At 45.2% G+C, this 22,835-nt stretch overlaps 1 protein-coding gene across 3 annotated transcripts; it reads left to right on the top strand.

The window, feature by feature from the left end:
- The first annotated feature begins 428 nt into the window (after positions 1–428).
- Positions 429–22,362, top strand: gkup (glucuronokinase with putative uridyl pyrophosphorylase). 3 transcript variants are annotated; one of them, XM_080459464.1, is made up of 22 exons: positions 429–603; positions 6,466–6,572; positions 7,164–7,208; positions 7,302–7,455; positions 7,546–7,617; positions 9,318–9,406; positions 9,479–9,635; positions 10,943–11,020; positions 13,540–13,631; positions 13,717–13,822; positions 14,016–14,095; positions 14,171–14,239; positions 16,734–16,794; positions 16,878–16,894; positions 16,968–17,025; positions 17,114–17,267; positions 18,035–18,148; positions 18,377–18,434; positions 18,507–18,575; positions 19,519–19,582; positions 19,661–19,732; positions 21,786–22,362. In XM_080459464.1, the coding sequence occupies exons 1-22, from the start codon at positions 547–549 to the stop codon at positions 21,879–21,881; spliced, it is 1,869 nt and encodes a 622-aa protein (XP_080315590.1). In that variant the 5' UTR covers positions 429–546; the 3' UTR covers positions 21,882–22,362. The 3 variants fall into 3 exon arrangements, with proteins under 3 accessions (XP_080315590.1, XP_080315591.1, XP_080315592.1); XM_080459466.1 differs by having other exon boundaries at positions 476–603; positions 6,440–6,572; XM_080459465.1 differs by lacking the exon at positions 7,546–7,617 and having other exon boundaries at positions 447–603.
- The last annotated feature ends 473 nt before the right edge of the window (positions 22,363–22,835 follow it).

Consider the following 22,835-nt stretch of genomic DNA (forward strand, 5'->3'; position numbering starts at 1 on the left):
CTGCAGGACCATTCTTCTTTCCACCTGTTAGTCCAGGTTTTTTTTAAGCCTTGAACAGTATATTACACTTACATTTCAACCCACTGCCAGAGCATGAACCCCAGAAGAGCAGGTCTCAATCACACTTGGGCATTTCATTGCCCGAGAGCCACATGTGGACCGTGAACAGCCCTCCATGAATAAAATACTAATCTGTGTACTGCTTTAACCTGTGCAGAGTTGTCCTGGTTTACTGTTGGTGAGGGCAGGACACAGCTGGACATGTCTCCTGTCCATCACAGGGCAAACACCAGACAGCATTCACACCTCAGGACAATTTAAGGTCATTCATTATGGCTCAACCTTCCATTAATGGCGCATTGTTGATATAACTCAAACTTCCAACCGGACGAAACCCTGGTCTTTTAGTTTGAAAGAGGAAGTGTTTTATTTTGAAGGGTATCACCGGACGCTCCTAGTTTGTTCTCTGACAGGACTGTTCTCTCCGTCTCACTGTGTTTTTTTTTGAGGTTTTAAACGACTACGGGACGACCAGCAGCCTGTCCGATGATCTGCATCCTGCTGGTGGCCGGTCACGGCACCGTGCTGGAGGCACAAATCAAGGTGAGTGAGCCCGGTGCAAAGTTCACCTCTGCTACCAGACTGCACCGAGGAACCGGGCACTTCACCGCTCCGAGGCCCGTGCTCCGGCATTTATAGCCGTTAGACTGTCACATAGCATATTTACAGATGTAAAACAAGTAGCTGTGACTTTCGGCTGAGGTAAAACTACATACCCGCATTTTATTTTTTCTAAACGTGTCATTTTTAATCAGTTCCCGTTGGTAGTATTTACCGCCCCCTGCCGACCAGCGGAGGAGCTTGTTCGCCAATAACTGAGAAAAGTTGGTGTTTTTGCCAATATTTAGGCTTTCTGTTCATTCATAATCATGCAGATGTTTTTACGACGGGACACTCGTTTAAACAAGACTTTTCAAAGTTTTAATAACTGAACACCTTTCAAAGAAAACGAGGGTAAGATAACGTAGTAAGTATTTTTCATGAGGTTTGGCACAGAAGCTTTAAATAAACATAAAGGGGGCGTGTTCAGAATCCAGGAGTGGTCCTGCCATTTCGAAACGTCATCAAATGTCACGTGGATGCATTAGAACTTACACCAGCAATGTGTTGTATTAAAAGCTACACATAATTAGAGTCTGGTCCGTAGTGGAGATTCAGTGCTCTTCAACATCCACCCATGGATAGCTCATAGTTGTGGCCGCCAATTAACCTCAAATTGATATTTTGGGACTGTGTATCTGGAGAAAATTCAATTCAATTCAATTCAATTTTATTTGTAAAGCGCTAAATCACATCAACAAACATCTCAAAGCGCTCTTACAATGATAAGAGTACAACAGGACCCAACTAAACCCTTCCAAAGCAAGCAGGTGTAACAAGCAACAGTGGCCAGGAAAAACTCCCTCGCATGGAGAGAAGTTCAAGAACTCCCTCTTCAGGAAGAAACCGTGGGGCGGAGCCTAGACTCTGGAAGGACGGCCATCCGCCTTGACCGGTTGGGGGGAGAAGTACATGGGATAGGACAGGGAGAGAGAGGAAAGAAGAGGGAGAGAGAGAGTGGCAGACAGGCCAGATAAGTACAAATACTAAGAAAAGTCTATGATGAGCGTTGGTCTGATGATGAGCCAATCTCAGTCTGGAGTTTAAGGGCCGTGCCGTTGCGGTGGGGTCCCGGTGCTGTGGGGGGGTCGGGTAGTAGGACCGTCGTAACTCCACTCTGTGAGTCTTGGGTCTGATCCCCTGGATCCTGCTCTCCTCCTGTCAGGGATAAAAAAGACGGCGGCAGTTTCTGGTGGCTCCAGTAATGTTGTTACACAGAGAGAAAGAAAGAAAGACAAGAAACAGAAGCTCCAAATGTAGAGTTCCTCCCTTTAACGGGAGAGAAAAAATCCCCTCAGCAGTCTAGGCCTATAGCAGCTCAACTTAGTGGTCCTATTTTATTCCTATTTTATTACTAAGGATAAGCTTTATCAAATAGGAATGTTTTTAGTCTACTCTTAAATAAACTAATGGTGTCGGCCTTTCGGACCGAGGCTGCTAGTTGATTCCAGAGTAAAGGAGCCATATGGCTGAAACTCCTGCCTCCTGTTTTACTTTTATGGACTTTAGGGATTACCAACAGTCCTGCATCCTCAGAGCGAAGGGCTCGTGGAGGGTGATAAACTTCTAGAAGTTTCTCGATATAGGACGGAGCCTTCTGATGAAGAGTTTTAGATGTGATCAGAAGGATGTTGAATTCTATTCTAGATTTGATGTGAAGCCAGTGTAAGGATGCTAAGACTGGGGAGATGTGCTCTCTTCTTCCAGTTCTGGTTAGTAAACCTGCAGCAGCGTTCTGCTCTAGCTGGAAGATCCTAACAGAGGAGTTTGGACATCCTGACATTAGGGAGTTACAATCATCTCATCTTCAAGTCACAAAGGCAGGAAGCATTTGTTCTGCATCTTTGAAGGACAAGAAGTTTCTAATTTTTGCAATATTCCTTAGATGGAAGAAGGCTGTCCTGGAGACATGTTTAACATGGGACATAAAGGACAGATCCTGATCAAAAATAACACCCAGGTTCCTAATATCACTGTTAGAGGTTAAGGTAATATTATCTAAGGTAATCAGACTATCTGAAAAGTAATCCCTGAGCTTTTTAGGACCTAGGATTAGAACCTCAGTCTTGGATGTGTTGAGCATTAAGAAGTTGATAGACATCCAGGACTTAACGTCCCTGAGGCAGGACTCTAGTTTAACAAGTTGGTCGGCCTGATTGGCTTTAACTGATAAATAGAGCTGAGGATCATCTGCATAACAATGAAAGTTAATGCTGTGTTTCCTAATTATATTTCCGAGTGGCAACATATAGAGATTAAACAATATCGGTCCGAGGACGGAGCCTTGTGGTACTCCACACCGGACCCGTTCATGCATTGAAGATTTGTTATTTACATGAACAAATTGAAAGCGGTCAGATAAATATGATTTAAACCAGTTTAAGGCTAAGTTTTTAATGCCGACGGCATCTTCTAATCTCCTTAAGAGTATATTATGATGGACAGTATCAAATGCAGTACTAAGGTCCAGAAGAAGTAAAGCAGATCGAAGAGCTCTATCTGAGGCCATTAGAAGGTCATTAGTAACTTTTAGCAGAGCAGTCTCTGTACTGTGGTTCATTCTGAAGCTGGACTGAAGGTCCTCTAACAGATTATTCTCCTGCAGATAATCCTGGAGTTGTTTAGCCACTACTTGCTCCAGAACCTTTGACAGGAAAGGAAGGTTGGAGATGGGCCTGTAGTTTGAGAGAAGGCTTGTGTCTAAGTTTGGCTTCTTAATGAGAGGTTTAATAACTGCTAGTTTAAAGGATTGGGGCACATAGCCTATTGATAGAGACTGGTTAATAATTGCGAGTATAGAATTATTGATTAGTGGCAGTGCCTCTTTCAGAATTCTAGTAGGAATTGGGTCCAACAGGCTAGTAGTTGGTTTAGCAGAAGAAATAAGGGAGTTTAGTTGGACTAGTTGTATTTGCTGAAAGCATTCCAGATGACTGTTAGGTTTAACCAGTTCCTCTGTTATGGGGCTAACGGACGGTAGGGTTTGATGGATGTTATCCCTAAGCGTTGTCATTTTATTTTGAAAGAACTTCATGAAGTCCTCACTACATATATTGTTAGGAATGGTGGGCTCAACACTATTTTGGTTCTTGGTCAGTTTGGCTACAGTACTGAAAAGAAACCGAGGGTTGTTTTTGTTTTCCTCTATTAAGGATGAGTAGTAATTAGTTCTACTTCTACTCAGAGCTTTCTTATAAGTTTTGAAGCTATCCTTCCAGGCTATATAATCTAGCTCTGTTTTTGTTGAACGCCAAGTTCTTTCTAATCTACGGGAGCGTTGTTTAAGCTGGCGGGTTGATGAGTTAAACCATGGGGAGGACTTTTCCTGTTTTTTCAGTTTCATTTTTTGAGGAGCTATGTCGTCTAGCGTTGTTTTTAGCATATCTGTCAGACTGTTTGTTAGGTATTCAATGTCTGAGCTAGCAACAGTATACGGGTCAGGAAGATCCACTACTGATTCTATAGCAGAGGGAATTCTTTCCTTGAATTTAGTTACTATGTTATCAGAGAGAGACCTGGTTAACACGGCTTTAACCGGAGGGTTAGAACTATTTAGAACAAAGTCAAAGGTTATTAAGAAGTGATCTGACAGGAAATCATTGTGAGGAGAGATGGTCAGATGCTCTATATTCAAACCATAAGTTAGAATAAGGTCTAGGGTGTGGAGATGTTTCTGGGTAGGCCCGTCTACTACCTGAGAGAAACCTAGAGAGTCAAGTGTAGATTTAAAGCTGCACTGAAACTATCATTTTCTACATCAACATGAACATTGAAGTCTCCTACCATGATAACCTTATCTTTAGTCAGGGCTACATCTGACAACAATTCAGAGAATTCAGTTAGAAAAGTTGAAGAAGGTCCAGGAGGACGATAAATGATTACAAATTCTACAGAATTTACTATTTTATTTGACGGGTGTGGCATGGTCATGCTCAGACTCTCAAAAGAACTAAAGTTGGGTTTTGGGTTCATGTTAATTAGTAACTGAGAGTTAAAGATGGCTGCCTCCACCCTCCTCGACCACTTTCACGAGCTATTTGAGTGTTAGTATGACTTGGAGGGGAGGCTTCATTTAGACTAACATACTCATCTTTACGTAGCAGGTTTCTGTTCATCCAAAGAGATCAATGTTGTGTTCGGTTATCAGATCATTGACTAGAAGAGCTTTGGATGATAAAGATCTAATGTTTAGGAAACCACATTTAATTTTTTTGTCTTGATTTTGTCTAGTTTCACACTTGATACGGATGAAGTTTTTGTAGTCATTAGAAGTTATTTTCCTAGGTTTAGATAGTTTTATACTTGTGGTGGTCCGAGGGATAGACACAGTCTCTATGGGATGTTTAACTAAGTTAGCTATGGTTGGTGACTGCCGAGAGGGAAACTCAGAGAGGCGTGTAGGACTGCCACTCTGTTGCCTGGTCCCCACTCTGCTACGTCAGGATGGAGGAGCTAAGCTTTTAACTCTGTTTCTAGATAAGAGGTACACTCCATCCAACGTGGGATGGATGCCGTCCCTCCTGATGAGACCAGGCTTGCCCCAGAAGGACTTCCATTTATTAATGAAGCCTACCGAGTTACTGGGACACCACCCTGACAGCCAGCGGTTAAAAGATGACGTGCGGCTAAACATCTCGTCACTGATGAGGTTTGGGAGGGGGCCAGAGAAAACTACTTCGTCTGAAATGGTCCGCGCGTATGTGCACACTGACTCTCCGTTAGCTTTGAGGACCTCAGACTTCTTCAGGCGAACGTCGTTTCCACCGCAGTGGATTATAATCCCTTTAAATCTCCGTTTACTCTTGGTCATTAGCTTTAGCTGGGACTCAATGTCGCCTGCTCTGGCCCCAGGCAGGCAGCTAACTGTGGCCGCTGGTTGTCCTAGGTTAACGTGTCTCACTATAGAGGAGCCAATAACCAGCGTGTCCTTCTCAACCAGCGTGCTGCTGAGTGGGGCAAACATATTGGAGACACTGACGGAGGCCTGCGGGGTGTAGCGGGGGTGTCCGGTAGACTTCTTGCTGCTACGTTTACCCCTGGCAGTCACCCAACCGCCCTGTTCCCCCGGCTGCTCGGGGGCCACTGAGGGGGGGCTAGAGTTAGCAGCTACCTGCGCTGCTAAGCTAGAACGCTCCGCTCCAGCTAAACCTGGCGGGGGGCTACTAGCTACAGGGCTAGCCCTAAGCTCGACAGAGAGGAGACGTTCCTCAAGCTGACTCAGCCTCGCCTCAAGTGCTACAATAAAGCTCCAGGTCACAGGTCCCTGAGTCAGTAACTGAGGTGGAGGTGGAGCTAAACATCTGACATTTGGAGCAGGAAAAAATAGGAGGAGAGGAGGGGGAAGCCATGGCTAAACAGGTGCTAATAGGAGCTAAAACAGCTAAAACAAAGCAAAAACAGAGAAACTGGAAGGCAATCACCTTTTCGGTTTAGGAATCCGGTTCTTTTCGTCCAGTAGTTGGGTTAAGCAGCTCACCTGCTCTGAGCTCACCTGCTCTGAGCTCACCTGCTCTGAGCTCACCTGCTCTGAGCTCACCTGCTCTGAGCTCACCTGCTCTGAGCTCACCTGCTCTGAGCTCACCTGCTCTGAGCTCACCTGCTCTGAGCTCACCTGCTCTGAGCTCACCTGCTCTGAGCTCACCTGCTCTCAAATGAAAACTCATTTGAGAGCATGTTCGCCCAGAAAACTCAGGGCGAACATGCAAACTCCACACAGAAAAGCCCCTCTCAGACTGAGGTATTGTATATCTAAAAGATCATCTTCATATGAATCCTTTAGATTTTTCCACTCTTCCATCCCTCCAGAATGATGACACCGGACTATACAGCCACCTGACCGGGGTGCCGAAGGCCCTGCTCCCCGGCACCGGAGGCAAGAAGATCCTTGACTTTTGGTGGGAAACTGTAAACATGTACGTAAGACTGAAACAAACACAACAGTGAATTCTGATTACTTTAACTCAGCCTACAGGAGTGAAATATAATGTCCTCTACCGTTCACGATTTCACTCTGACAGCACTCTAAATAAACACTAACCCCCTCCAGGAGAAGAAAATAGTTCCTTCAGCAGCACCTCAGGCAGACAACCCCATAATGCAAACAAAACCTGAAGGAGCATCTCCAGGAGTCAGTCTGTCTAATTTAATATTGTGGGGAAGAGGAAGAATCCTGATTGCGCTCTGATTAACAAACCTGAACGCTCCTCCATAGTCCCAAATACTTTCCTGTTCAGTGAAATTCCATGTGCCAGTATGAGGGGAATTCCAGTATGTTACAGTCTAAAGCTTAGGGTTCAAATTAGGGTTAAAAAGCAGGAACTCTAGGAAAATACCCCCATATCGCCTCCAAAATTCCAAAAAGTGCAACACATCCATAGATTTATCGTAGTCTGTTCTGCCTCGTGGTAAAGCAGCACCGCAAAGGTCAATCATGATGCACCGAGAGGTCCTTCATAGTCCACAGTCCATCTTATTCTTCTGATTTGACCTGTGGTTCTCTGCAGGAGACAGCTCTTCACAGAAGTGTACCTGGTTACAAACGCAGACAAGTGAGTCCTGTGATCGTCCTGCTGCTCGGCTGCGGTTTTCTTTCGTTGCAGTTCAACCTTCTTCTTTCTGTTTGCGTCTCTCTGCTGGAGCAGGTATAAGCATTATGAGCGCTGGGCCACAGCCAATGACTTCCCTGTGGAGAACGTGGTGAACGATGGCAGCACCACGCTGGACAACCGTCTGGGCGCCGTGGCTGACCTGGAGCTGGTCATACGAAGCCGTGAGCTGCAGGACGACATCATGGTGGTACGATGGACCTGCTCACTGCTCACTGATCACTGCTCACTGCTCGTCTGTCGTTATTCTGTCAGTCTGAACTCGTGTTGGTGCTGGCAGATTGCAGGAGACATGCTGTGTGCAGACCAAAACTTTGACATCGCTCAAGTCATCCGATTCTTCCGCTTAAAGGTAACTTAGTCCTCATTAAAGATGCAGCAAGTTACACCAGCCCAGATTCTTTTAAATGTGCTGTGAGCATGCATGGAATCATATTTTGAATGGAATTCAGTTCACTCATCTGGATCACATAAAGCAAAACAATTCATCCAGTCCTGCTCACCATCAGTAGCACCTCTGAAGTTTAAGTAGTGGAATAGCTCCTGAGAAAAACAACCTATCAAGTTTTTGAAAGTTGATGTGAATGGTGGGGAAACACACACTACGTCAGAAGGCCAAACTAGAACCGTCTGGGGGGGTTCATCATGTCCCGTACACTGCACACTAAACCAAACAGGGCTTATGTGCAAAGTCCAAGGAAGACGTCATTGCTGAAGAGAAGTCCTAAGAAGGGAACACTTATCTTTGTACCGGGACAAAACACACTATTTCTGGGAAAAAGTTCTGTGGACTGATGAAACAGACATTCAGCCTCTTGGCAAGGTGCAGTATCAGATGTTTAGGACGGTGCAATGAAGCCTTTAAGGAAAAGAAGACCCTCCCAACAGTTCAGCATGACGGAGGAACCATAATGTTGTGGGGCTGCTTTGCTGTATCTGAATCTGGAGGTCTTGACTGTGTCACAGAAATCATGAAATCAGAGAAAATCATGTGATTTGTCAGACAACTTGGTTTGATTAAGATCGTGGGTCCTCCTGCAAGATAAAGACCCAGAGCAGACACCCGAAAGAATATAGGAAGGCTTGAAAAAGGAAACAAATGGATTGATGAGTCCTGATCTCAATCTGATTGGAAATCTTTGAGATGAGCCAAAATCTGTCATTGGAGAAAAGAACCCTGCAAACGATGAAGATCTTAAAGTGCAAAGGACGAGTGGGAGAGAATACCAGCTGAGAAGAGCAAGACGCTTATAGACGACGACAGGAAGCTTATAGACGACGACAGGAAGCTTATAGACGACTAAAAGACGCTTATAGTCGACTAAAGGAAGCTTATAGACGACTAAAGGAAGCTTATAGACGACTAAAGGAAGCTTATAGACGACTAAAGGAAGCTTATAGACGACTAAAAGACGCTTATAGAGGCCCTTAGTTTGGTTTCTGGTAGTTTACTGCTGATCGCAGTGATCTGATCAGCTGGCTATTCTTCTGTTGTTCTTCACTCGTTCTTCACTCGTTCTTCACTCGTTCTTCACTCGTTCTTCACTCGTTCTTCACTCGTTCTTCATTCGTTCTTCATTCGTTCTTCACTCGTTCTTCATTCGTTCTTCATTCGTTCTTCACACGTTCTTCATTCGTTCTTCATTCGTTCTTCACTCGTTCTTCACTCGTTCTTCACTCGTTCTTCACTCGTTCTTCACTCGTTCTTCATTCGTTCTTCATTCGTTCTTCACACGTTCTTCATTCGTTCTTCATTCGTTCTTCACTCGTTCTTCATTCGTTCTTCACTCGTTCTTCACTCGTTCTTCACTCGTTCTTCACAGTTCACTGCAACAGGAGGAGGATGAGTTGAAACAAGCAGCTGAAACAGTTGAAAATGCATTTAGGAAAGCAGTGGCAGATCAGTGCTGTGGTGTCCGTCTCTCTGCAGACGGTGAGCTCACTGTAACGAGTTAATGCAGCGAATGCTGAGTCGGTATAATAATAAGTGTTTGAGTCAGAACTCAGCAGTGAGGTGATGATGGTGAAGGTGTCGCTCTGCATGTCTCCCAGCCTGGAGAGCTGATCATCTACTACCAGCTGGAGGAGAGTGAGAGCAGCAGCAGCCGGGGCATGGTGGAGGTTTGCCCCGACACTCACAGGTGATCCTGCTTCTTCCCAGCATGACGCCGCGCTCCGGCAGCCTCCTCTCACGCTCTCGTTCTCTGAACCAGGGTCAGGCGCTTCCTGGAGAAACCGCAGGCGGGCCTGACGGCGTCCCGGCTGGCCAGCGTGGTGTTTTACTGCATCCGGAAAGAAACCCTGTCCCTCATGTGTGACTACCTCAGCCTGCAGCCTCAGGCCAACAACAGGAGCTTCGGACGCTTCTGGGTGAGAAGGCTTTTAAACTTGTGCTTGAACTTGTAGCCCGTGACTTACAGTAGCTCATGCTTTTCCCTTTAACGTCCATAAAGAAACATTCTTCTGTCCCGCCCAGGCTCTCCTGTGTCCTCTCTGATCTCAAGTTTATTTAGATGTATTGTGAGGCTGCTACTCTTTCTGCAGTGGGTCAAAGGCCGGCTGGGAATCTGAATCGATGTTGTTTATTTACCAAAGGAAGAATGTGATTGTTGGAAAACTGAAAGCAAAGTTTACAGAACAAAACAAATCTTAAGGAGCTTAAACAGCTCAACACAGTTCAAGGTTCATTTAAGGTGATGCCACAGAGGAGAAGAGGACTGAGGCCCTTTTACATGTTCAGGTCAAACCACTGTGTGTCTGGTGACACAACAAACTGTCATGGCTTCCTTTACTCTGCTGTCATGCAGTTCTTAAGATGCTCCTTTGGGGGCGCTCTCGCTCCAAATGAACACGCTCTACAAATTAACAAAGCAAAGAAGAACAGGAACATTGAATAGCCAGAATAAAAAACAAACGCCCCCCAAACTGGAGCAATATAAAAACCTGTGCTATGTAGTCATGTGACCGTGTGTTGATCAGTCTGAACCTCCAGTGGAGGGCCGAGCCAATTCAAATTCTTATTAAAACGCCACATGCTCACTTTTTCTTTGCTCTGCATTGAGGAACTTCTTACTTTTCTTTGCATGTTTTCAGTGATTGTGATGAAAGTTGGTTCATTTCAACATTTTCAGAAATCCGTCTGCAGTAATGAGCTTCACACCTAAAGAATAAACCTTCACAGCAGGAATTCATGAAGAGTTCACACACCTTTTCCTCCCACGGTATAACATTTTACACAGTATTGCCAAAAGTATTTGCTCAGCTCTCCAAATCATTGACTACAGGTGTCCTAGTCACTTCCATGGCCACAGGTGAATAAAATCAAGCAGCTTGGCAGCAGACTATGTCTACAAAGGTTAGTGAACGAAGGTGTCGCTCTCAGGAGCTCAGTGAAGTTCAGATTGTGTGCCTTCCCGTCCTACATCAATGTCTGACCTCACAAATGGTCCATAATCCCCATAAACACTCCTAAACCTCGTGGAAAGCCTTTTTAGAAGAGTTGAAGCTGCTCTAGCTTCAAAGGGTGGAGCAACATATTCAATCCTCTGGTTTAAGAATGGCAGGTCACTCAAGTTCGTATGCTTGTGAAGGCAGGTGAACCAATTCTTTTGGTGATATAGTGTTTGTTCTGGGTACACCCAAGATGAGAAGTGACCACTGGACATCTCTGTCTTCAGGAGTGGCTCATCAATGACAAGCAGCAGGACGTGTTTGGTATGAAGCTTCCCACCGGCTTCCAGCTCATCGGACAAGTGGTTCGTATCTTCACCGTTAACCCTAACCCTTCACACTCAATGTGCCAATCAGAACTCGTCTGAGTCGTACTGGAGCTGTACAGCTTCACACATGTATCTGCTTTTAATAGGACCATTTGTCTTTCTTTTCCATAACAAAGAGAGGACATAATAGGGAACAATCGTCACCACAAGAAGTCTCCTGCCACTTTAAAGAATATTGAATTTACCAGCAAAAACCTTGATGAAGTGAATGAAAGGTGTTAAATCTAGGGTGTAATATATATATATATATATATATATATATATAATGTAGTAAGAAGAGGTAGAAATAGGTGTTTCTTTTTCCTACTTTCATTAATTCATTGATTTTTCTTTTTTGTTCTTTTTCGGTCTAGTTTTTATCTCCATTTCTAATGGGACATCATTTTGGAATACTTTTGGTATATACTGTTTGAAAAATGAATGCATAAAAAATTAAGAAAAATAAATAAGTTTAAAACAAATAAGATCAAAAAATTTAATAAATCATGAAAGAATTAAATAAAAAACAAACTGAAGAAGAAAAAGGTTTTTAAAAGTATTAAATATATTTTACCAACAGGTGTCAGGTACATTACTTATGTTTGTACTTTGGAAGTGAAATATGTCTTAAATGGGATCTGGTACACATTTAACATATATCATGGGTTTTCTAAATTTTAAGTTTGTACACAAAAATCTTCCCTCGATTTACCTTAATGTGAAGCTGCTTCACGCAGAAAAGATTTTAAACCAGTCAAACATAACGTCCAAGAGAGGCTCCAATCTCACCTGCCAAGCAAATAGGAAACATTCCAAAGAAAACGTTGATATTTTAGTAGGTAACATTCATTTCTATATCACAGACAAAAAGCCACAAAGTACACACAGTTCAAAAACATCAGAAAGTACACAGAATATAAAAGGCCAAGACGAGACAAAATCCTAGCAGCGTCAGGGAGTTCATCAGAAGCCTGAACAAGTCGACGAGTCTTCAGTTTGATCAACAGTCACCTGAGCACAAAGAGGGAAGAAGATCCTTCCAAAGCCTCGGAGCAACATCCTGGACGGAACCTTCAGCAGGTTCTGATCCACAGAGCTCAGAGCCGTTCAGGGCCGTAGGGCCGGATCACATCACTGATATAAGAAGGAGCCTGACCATGCAAGGCTCTGAAGACCAGGACCAGAACTTTAAACTTGATCCGATAGGACACTGGCAGCCAATGAAGTTCTTTTAGAACCGGGGACATGTGAGTCCTCCTACTAGTACGGCTCAGAATTCTCACTGCAGGGTTTTGCACTAATGTCAAAGAGAACTCCAAGGTTCTAAGACTTGGCTTAGCAGACTGGCCTCAGTCACCCAGGTACTGTTTAATCCCAGGAATGGACCCATCAGGGGCAATAACCAGTGTTTCTGTTCTGTCTGCATTGAGCTGCAGAGAGTTATCGCTGAGTCATTGTTTTATTTCCACCTGACAATAGAGCAAGTTTAGCTTCCTGATCTCAGACGGCTTAAAGGAACAGTAACGCTGATATCATCTGCAAATAGGTGGAAAGAAACATCACGGAACCTTTGGAGGATCTTCCCCAAAGGGATCAAATACAACAAAAATAAAAGAGGACCCAAAACAGAACCTTGAGGAACTCCACACAACAAATGGGCAGACTCAGACCTTATTTGGTTTACTGTAACACTAAAGCTACACCCAGATAAATATGAGGAGAACCACTGGAGAACTGACCCTGATAGTCCTACCTGATCCCTCAGTCTTCTCAGCAGGACCTGGTGGTCAGCGGTGTCAAAGGCTGAGGACAGATCCACTAGAACAGAACTAGAACACTTTCAGTAAGAGCGTTTCTGGAGAGTTGTTTACGGAAACCGGACTGAAACGCCTCATGGACGTTACTTTGATCCAGGAACCATGTTGGCTGTTCCCAGACCACCTTCTCAAGGATCTTAGACCGGAACCGGAGCTTAGGAACAGGCCTGAAACTACTGAGATCTGTCAGATCTAAACCTGCTTTGTTTAGTATTGGCTCCACTATGGTATGTTTGAAGCACTGGGAAACTCACCAGGAGACAAAGAGGTTCACCATCATTTTAGTAACACAAGGGCCAATTTCCTCAAACACTTTATGGAAGAGCCTCCAAGGAATTATTATTTTCTTGATATTAGCAGACACAACACAACAGTGAACTGAGATATCGGCATGGAAGAGAAGTACCTCGTTGCTGTTAGAGTGAGTTTGTGGGTATGTGAGCCTCTGTTAGCCTAACCCTAACCCTCTGTTAGGGTTAGCCTAACCCTAACAGAGGGTTAGCCTAACCCTAACCCTCTGTTAGGGTTAGCCTAACCCTAACCCTAACCATTCATTGTAATAAGATAATAGGATGATAAGACATTCGAGTCCTGTAGGACAGGTTGAACGGTCTGGGACTTGTCTTTCTCCCCTGAATGAGATCATTGACTGTCCTGGATGGAGAGAATCAGTCTCCATGTTTGTTGCTGACCCCCCAGGGTCTCTCCGACTACACCAGGTGGCTCACCCACTACTCCAGCAAGCAGCAGAACAAGCCCGCCAAGCCCATCACGTGCCGTTCGTACGCCAGGTAGCTCCACATCACCCACAATCCCTTTCACTGTGGCTCTCCGGCCACTTTCAGGACTGACCAAGAGCTCTGTGGTGCCTCGCAGGGTGGGCTTGATGGGAAACCCCTCAGACGGCTTCCACGGGAAAACCATCGCCATGTCCATCTCCAACTTCTGGGCTGAGGTCACTCTGGTGGAGAGCCAGACTTTGGTAACACACACACACACACACACACACACACACACACACACACACACACACACACACACACACACACACACACACACACACACACACACACACACACACACACACACACACACACACACACACACACACACACAGATGGGATGTTTGGGAGCGTGACGCTGAGCTGAGGCTGTGGATTTGTTTGAATCTGCAGGTTTTAGTGCCTCATCCTCTCAACGACCCCACAGAGTTTGGCAGCCTGCAGGATCTGTTCTGCATCAGCAGGAAGGAAGGGTGAGTCCAGAGCTGCGGCTCCTCTACGTTATTATCCAGAATGGGAAGCTTTTACATCTCCCCGTATCCCCGCAGGTATCTGGGAGGTCTGCGGCTGCTCCAGGCCACGTGTAAGAAGTTCTACCAGTTCTGCTCCAAACAGGGGTGAGCTCTCTCCCCCTCCCAACACATGACACCCTCAGGAGGGTCTGGAGCAGCTAACCCTAACCCTAACCCTAACCCTAACCCTAACCCTAACCCTCAGGAGGGTCTGGAGCAGCTAACCCTAACCCTAACCCTAACCCTCAGGAGGGTCTGGAGCAGCTAACCCTAACCCTAACCCTCAGGAGGGTCTGGAGCAGCTAACCCTAACCCTAACCCTAACCCTCAGGAGGGTCCGGAGCAGCTAACCCTAACCCTAACCCTCAGGAGGGTCCGGAGCAGCTAACCCTAACCCTAACCCTCAGGAGGGTCCGGAGCAGCTAACCCTAACCCTAACCCTAACCCTCAGGAGGGTCTGGAGCAGCTAACCCTAACCCTAACCCTCAGGAGGGTCCGGAGCAGCTAACCCTAACCCTCAGGAGGGTCTGGAGCAGCTAACCCTAACCCTAACCCTCAGGAGGGTCCGGAGCAGCTAACCCTAACCCTAACCCTCAGGAGGGTCTGGAGCAGCTAACCCTAACCCTAACCCTAACCCTAACCCTCAGGAGGGTTCGGAGCAGCTAACCCTAACCCTAACCCTCAGGAGGGTCTGGAGCAGCTAACCCTAACCCTAACCCTCAGGAGGGTCTGGAGCAGCTAACCCTAACCCTAACCCTCAGGAGGGTCTGGAGCAGCTAACCCTAACCCTAACCCTCAGGAGGGTCTGGAGCAGCTAACCCTAACCCTAACCCTAACCCTAACCCTCAGGAGGGTCCGGAGCAGCTAACCCTAACCCTAACCCTAACCCTCAGGATTAGTCACTGATAAAAATCTACAATAAGAATGGAACCGAACAACAACTGGAACAACATGCTTGAACATACAAAACAATTGAGTGGAATGATATTTACAATTATAAATATATATATATATATATATATATTGTACTCAACAAGTAGGAGCAATGCACAGGTTTTGCTAGATTATGTACTCTAATATTCGCAGTCCTTAAGAGTTTTTGATGCTATCCCATTTTCCCCAGTATTCCTTTCCTTTTTCTTTTTTAAAGTCAATATTTCCATCTTGTGAATCAGGTTTCTTATGTTTTTAATCAGTTTCATGCTGGGTGGGTCCTTCTGCAGCAGCATGTGGTTATAGCCTTGTAGCTCCCCACCTTCCTGCTCTAACCTTGACCAACACACTCTGACCCTCTTTGTCTTTGTGTTCTGAGATCAGTTCTACAGTTTGGTCGGAGTTCAGCTGCACCTCTCTGTCCTGGTCTGTGGGAGGAAGAATACGTGTTTCTGAAGCCCATTGTCTTCAATGTCTCATGTTGTATGTTTGACAAATGTGTTTCTTGTGAAAAGGAAATATGAATTCTTTCTCGTTTTAACTTAATTATTTTACCCCTTTTAATGGGATGGTTTATCCCATTGATATTTAAGGATTCTATATCATAGCACTGCATGTAAGTTGGTTATTGTAGACAGAGATATCCTCCACCTGCGCATAGTTAAACCAAGCCCCCCGGACACGCCTTGGTTTAAGATAATTATAGATTATACTCTTACATTACAACCAAATCATTGTGTTTATTAGGAACAATAACCTCCAGTTCTAGTCAGTTCTGTATCAGAGTTGCCAGATTCTTTGTTAATCGGCTATAAAAGTTTCTGTGCACATTGAACTCAGAACACGTCTGTCTTGGATTTTCTCTTTGTAAAGTGGTAGAGCTTTCCATTTACCATATTTTCTAGATCAGGAGTGTCCTGGAGGACCCCGGTCCTGGGGGACCCCGGTCCTGGAGGTTTTAGCTCCTCCCTGCTTCAGCATACCTGACTCTAATGATGATGTCATCGCCAAGGTTGTGAAAAAGCCCAATAACGAGCCCCTCATTGCGATCAGGTGTGTTGTAACTGGGAGGAGCTAAAGCCTGCAGGACAGGAGTCCTGGAGGACGGAGGTTGGACACCCCTGATCTAGATTATAAGTCTTGTTTGTCAAAAAGTTCATCATGCAGAAAAAACATATCTTGAAAAAAAACATACATTCATCAGAGTAACAGTTTCTCCTGCTTTCTTTTTTGTTCTGATGCACGTTTGATCGTTTTTAGTGTAGGTTTTTCTTTTTAGAGACGTTTTTCTTGCTCCGTCAGTCAATTACAGCAGTAATAGAGACATCTAGTGGTCATAGCTGGGATTTACTGTATAGTTTTGTGAATGTCACTTCCTTTTGTCAGCCAACCAATTAAAAAGAAATTACTTAAAGTCCTGACAATACAGGACTGTGATTAACTTTCCTCTTGGTGATCACAAGCTGCCCAGGCAGCCCCAAACCATGATGCTCCCTCCACCGTGCTTCACTGTTATGTTTGTGTTCCATGACAGTTTCATATCTTAATCATATAACTCTGTGTTGACATATGAATTTAGTTTTGGTGTGTTTTTAGTCTTTTTCCAGTATGTTTGGCAGCAGTTTACCGTGTAACACCTGTTTGAAACCTTTTGGTTTTCTTGTAGGATTGCTTTGACGAAGCAGAACTTCACACTCAAGTACGACACAAACATCCCTCGCCAAGTGGTGAGGAGCGTTCCTTCTAGGACACTGTTGAACTGTGACGCAAACACTCAGCTTTAATGTGGCTATTTCTCTGTTTTATGAAGGGTCTGGCTGGAAGCAGGTAAATACTCCTATTTAAATTCTGTCAATGTTCATGCTTTCTCATGTTGAGTAGTTGATATTCTGGGTGTCAGTGCGATCGTCTCGGCTACCCTGAAGTGTCTCATGAAGTTCTACAACATCACCGACAATGTGAGGATCTTTTTTTGTTTGTTTTTTTAATCTACCATTATAGCCGACAGTCACATGTTGTTGTTTTTTCCTTTTGCCACATTTGTAGGATCTCCCGAAACCGATCCGAGCCAATTTCATCCTGAACGTGGAGACGGACGAGCTGTTCATCACCGCGGGGCTGCAGGACCGAGTGGTGCAGGTCTACCAAGGCCTCGTCTACATGGACTTCAGCAAGGAGCTCATGGACCAGCAGGGCTACGGTACTATTTAAAACAATCCGCCAGGCTTAAAATAATACAACGGTTAAGCTCTTTGTTTCTGAACAATATCCAGCTCAGGAATGACAAAATGAAAATCCACCGTGTTTCTTTAAAAAACCGTTTCAATTCATTTTTTTCAGGAATGGCAAAGAAAAGCAAGTCTCCCTAATTAATCTGACATCAGTTTAGAGAATTAATGCTTTCTGCTTTGTTGCTTTAATTGTAGAAGCTTCCCTTGGATAATGTACAGGGTTAGGTTAACTCAGTTCAACGTCTGCCTATAGCCTTCGGTCACACAGTAGAAGGACTTTGTCACATTGGAAAGAAATAAGTTGACTGAAATTGTTGTTGTTGTTAGTTTGTTTTGTTTTCCTGTTTGGTTGCATCATGTATTGGTTTGACCAAATAAACTACTACTTCTATTACTAATGTTGACGTCAAAGTAGAGGAGGAAGGAGAGTCACACAACAGAAATGATTAGAGCTCGAAAGAGAAGAGAATTAGAACCATCAACCTGTTTTCTACCAGTTCAGGTTAACAGGAGAACTTCAAAACATGTGGACGGATGTAGATGAAAGATTATCAGGCCAGAAGATACTTTAACATACTGCATATGGATGTTCTGGGAAAAACATACATCGTAGAAGTTATAAAAATGTGAGATTATTTCTTAAATCTGATCAATAAAAGCAGACCATTTTCCTTCATTCCTGTGTGCTGTACTGCGGCCTTCTATCTGTGGTGTGTTTGATTTGTTCTACTTTCAGGTCATTATGTTTCGTTGGACATGAGTGACCTGCCACCGTTCTGGCTGGCTTACCTGAGCGACCCCAGCGACTCTGGCCGTATCCATAGCAACATCCGACAGCGCTGGCTGAGTGGTACGAGCAGACGTCCCGGATGAATACACCTTTCTGTTGGAGATGTAGTAAAACAAATGTTAACCTTTAGCTCCAGTGTAGCCTGACACCATGATAGCAGGTGAATTTGGGCCTTTCGCACCGTCGCTGGTGAGCCAGTGGTAGCAGGCCGGTGGTCTCCCCAATGGGGGGCTGATTAGATGCTGACAGGTGGAACCCAGTCAGCATGGCCTCTGTGACTGTGTACAGGAGAGCAGGTGGTGGTGGAGGCCATGAAGACCTTTGCTGAGCTCACCGACCAGGCCAGGTGAGTCTCATGTGAAACGTGTGAGCAGGTGGAGTGTTTCAGTAAAGTCCCAGCTCCTGGGTTTGTCTTCAGGACTGTCCTGCAGGACGGAGACTGGAGGCGTCTGGCACAACTCATGGACCAGAACTTTGAGCTGCGGAGGTAAACGTCACATCACGGCCCGTGTGGACACAGTAATCCAATTACTGATTACTAGATACCCCTTTTAAAAGTCACTTCGTTACTTTACTGATTACTTGTTTTAAAAGTAACTAAGTTAGATTACAAGTAACTTTTAAGTTTCTTTCAGCATCTGCTGACTTCACCCCCCTATTGTCTCAACATAAACATGACAACCAGTTTTAAGAAAAACTGCTGATCCCTGCCAGACCTCCTGCTGGTCCAGGTTTAACCTTTGACCTCCTGCTGGTCCAGGTTTAACCTTTGACCTCCTGCTGGTCCAGGTTTAACCTCTGACCTCCTGCTGGTCCATGTTTAACCTGTGACCTCCTGCTGGTCCAGGTTTAACCTTTGACCTCCTGCTGGTCCATGTTTAACCTTTGACCTCCTGCTGGTCCAGGTTTAACCTTTGACCTCCTGCTGGTCCAGGTTTAACCTTTGACCTCCTGCTGGTCCAGATTTAACCTTTGACCTCCTGCTGGTCCAGGTTTAACCTTTGACCTCCTGCTGGTCCAGATTTAACCTTTGACCTCCTGCTGGTCCAGGTTTAACCTTTGACCTCCTGCTGGTCCAGGTTTAACCTCTGACCTCCTGCTGGTCCATATTTAACCTTTGACCTCCTGCTGGTCCAGGTTTAACCTTTGACCTTCATTCTTTGTTGTATTTATATCTGACTCAAGGTTTTATCATCAGATTTGTATTATTATTTGTATTTATTTACCCGATGACATCGCTGCAGTCTGTTCTTGCGCTCGCCATCTATGTATTTATTGATCTATTTGCCCTTTAACCTGATTACTGCTTTGGAAATAGTAACGCGTTACATTACTTGTTACTGAAAAAAGGGGTCATATAAGAGTAACGTGTTACTATTTAACGCGTTAGTAGCATCACTGATCACGTCACACCCCCCCCCCCCCCACAGGTCTGTGTACACCGACGAGTGTCTGGGTCCGGGGAACCTGAAGATGGTGGCGCTGGCGAGGCAGGTGTGTCCACAGAGCTTCACTTCTTCTCCTCTCTGACTCTACTTGATGCGTCTCGGCCTCGTGCCGGTTTCTCTGCAGTTCGGCTCGGCTGTGAAGTTACCGGGCAGCGGGGGCGCCGTGGTGGGTCTGTGTCTGGACCAGGACAAACTGGTGAGATGGGCGTCTCCGTTAACGTAGAAATATATTAGACTGACAGCAGCCCCACAGCCTTACAGAGCTCATCACTGTCACACACCATGGGGGCTGCAGCCGTGCAAGGCGCTGTCACTTTGAGGTTTGGGGTTCAGTGTCTTGCCCAAGGACACTTCAGCATGTAGGCAGGCAGAGATGGGAATCGAACCTGCAACCTTCCGATTGGGAGACGACCGCTCTACCAACCCAGGTATGCCGCCCTCGTTCAACTAGAATCCTGATATGAAGCAACGCAGCTACTTTTTACAGTTACTCACTAGTAACTGATTACTAGCATCAAAGTACTAAAAATTCTGAAACTTAGTTTAGGCGACAACATTTTTGAAGACGATGTCCGTTTACACAGAAACACTGAAAATGATGTCGTTTTCATGTCAGGCCACTAGTGGGTGCTGTTTTGTGTGTCATGATGGAAGCACACACTGGTTTGTATACGCTGCCTAGATATCGTCCACATTGGACACGCTGACTCAGCGTCCGTATAACGTCAGACGGGCTTTAATATCGATATATTGTTTTTTGAAATATCTTTTGATTTCTGAATATGTCCCATTGATATTTTTGTGCTAGTTAGGTACAAATAAATCTGTGAGCGGGTCTCAGTGAATAGTAGCTCAAATAAACACGCATCTGATTCTAATCCCGTCTCTAGATTCAGATCAGATTTATCAGGAGGTCAAAGTATTGAGAGGTTAATCAATTGTTATGATCTCTGATCGGGGCGATCGTGGCGGGTTGGCAGTTTGAATCCCACTTGATTCCAAGTCAATGTTGTGTCCTTGGGCAAGGCACTTTACCCATATTGCCTCCTATGAGTGGGAATGAATGGTGGTGGTGGTCAAAGGGGTGGTTGGCCTCTGGCAGCAGCCACAGCGGAGCTGAGCAGCAGCGCTGTGATTGGATGATGGTTTCTGGACGCGCTTTGAGTCAGCTTGAAAAAAACGCTATAGAGGTCCAAGTCATTATTATTATTATTATTATTATTATTATTATTATTATAATTATTATTATTATTATTATTATAATTATAATAATTATTATGATCTGTCAGAATCCTGTCATGTAAACACTCTGACCTTATTAGATCGTATTTCCTGGTGTTCATGATCACATTCACTTGGTCCTGTCGGGGCTTTGTGTGTGACGTCACGTCTGTTACGTAATTCCACACACAATATTATGGAAAAATATTAACTAGATGACTTCAGTCAGTCTTCATGTAAACGGGATGATTAAAACAAAAGGCTTCCGTTAAAAGTGCTGTTGTGTAAACAAAGCCTCCGTCACCAGGAGGATCACTACAGCTGCTTTCTTCTGGAAGAGACTTTTTCTTTCAGAACAGGTCAAACTTGCTTCTATAATCCAGAGATTAACTGTCTGATGATGAAATGTGATTCACAGAAAAGGACAGCGTCATTCAGAAGCTCCACGTCTACATTTGTTATTGCATAAGAGTATTGTTATTCCATATCCTGCCTGTAAAATTGGCTAATTATTCAGTAACATTTCAGCTCTGAGCTGCTGTGTGTGTGTGTGTGTGTGTGTGTGTGTGTGTGTGTGTGTGTGTGTGTGTGTGTGTGTGTGTGTGTGTGTGTGTGTGTGTGTGTGTGTGTGTGTGTGTGTGTGTGTGTGTGTGTGTGTGTGTGTGCGTGCGTGCGTGCGTGCGTGCGTGCGTGCGTGCGTGCGTGCGTGCGTGCGTGCGTGCGTGCGTGCGTGCGTGCGTGCGTGCGTGCGTGCGTGCGTGCGTGCGTGCGTGCTGAAGCAGATTATAATTTGCAGCTTGTTGCTCTCATGAAGTTGAAAACACACGATCATTTCAGATTGTTTAAAAAAGGAGATTTATATTTTCCACTGCGATTTAAGGAGTCAAAGTTCAGCGTTATGGTACCAGTCCAGACAGAAGCAAGAAAAGATCCACCTGGGCAGTGTCCAGATTAAAACGTTCTGTAATCTACAGCAGAGTAATCTGGGAGACGGTCCAGACTGACGCAGTGTGTGTTTGGTCCACCAGGTGGCGATGAGGCAGACCTTCCAGCAGGCCGGCTGTGTCTTCTGTGTCCTCTCTCCTTACAACCCCTCGGCCAGGGGGTCTGCTGGGAGTCCATGATCAGGAAGAACCTCGGACGACATGGAGAGTAATCAGATTACTCTACTCGCTCAGCTCTGTGAGAAGAAACTCATGAAGGAATCATTATTTTAACCTAAAAACAGTTGACTTGATGCTGTTTTAACAAAGTCTGTTGATCATGAACTTAAATTTTATATTTAGATTTTAATCCCAAAAACTTAAAGGAATGACAATGTGGGCGTGGTCTAACTCATGATATTTTCTGCTTCTTCATTGGTCGTTGTCATCTTTAGCTCACAACAGCGGTCATGTCATTTCTGTCAGGGAATAATGTGAGATAATCTGTGTTGAGGCGGGTTGGTTAACCCCTCACATGATACAACATGAGACTAAAGAAGGTCTTGATATTTCCATCGCCCTGCCAGAGGGAGGCTTCACCTGCATGTTCTGTTAAAGCTCAGAAAATATGGACTCTTTAGATAGAAACTCTGGGAATTTGTATAATAAATGTGTTGGAGCCAAAATCCTTTGTTCACTCACCCTCATGAGGAAGGGGGGGGGGCGAGGAGGGGGGTGAGCCACGTTTCTTTGAGAACAAAGAAACCATGTGCTCAACCCTGGAAAATTCGCCATTGATCACCTGACCCCCCCCTGGGGGGCCCCCCGGGTCCCCCCTCCTCTAGCTGCGGCACTGCGGCTCGACGGCAGGGGGACCCAAAATCCCGTCATCACCGGGTCACCGGCCCGGTGACGCGCAAGCCAACCCCGCGTGGATTGGCTGAACCACGGCCAACGCCGCGGGGAGCCCGGAAGACATCATAACGGTATAAATTCAGGCCCGGGAAGAGATCCAGCCTCTTCCAAAACGAAATCGCGTCAACCCAGACGCACCTTTTCGTAAGGAGACAAAGCGCCTCGTGTTAACGCACCTGGACCGGGCCTGAATTTTCTTCACCTCGCTGGACGAGCTCAAGAAAAGCGGGAATTCCCTTT

The sequence above is a fragment of the Lipophrys pholis genome (genome assembly GCF_963383615.2).
Source record: "Lipophrys pholis genome assembly, chromosome: 3".
In the NCBI taxonomy this organism is placed as follows: domain Eukaryota; kingdom Metazoa; phylum Chordata; class Actinopteri; order Blenniiformes; family Blenniidae; genus Lipophrys; species Lipophrys pholis.

Excerpts from the sequence above, each read along its gene's own strand:
- gkup (XM_080459464.1), top strand. The coding sequence starts at position 547 with ATGATCTGCATCCTGCTGGTGGCCGGTCACGGCACCGTGCTGGAGGCA. Across the intron at positions 14,240-16,733 it reads CAGTTCTGCTCCAAACAGGG|GATTGCTTTGACGAAGCAGA; the intron begins GTGAGCTCTCTC and ends GTTTTCTTGTAG. Across the intron at positions 19,583-19,660 it reads TGGTGGCGCTGGCGAGGCAG|TTCGGCTCGGCTGTGAAGTT; the intron begins GTGTGTCCACAG and ends GTTTCTCTGCAG.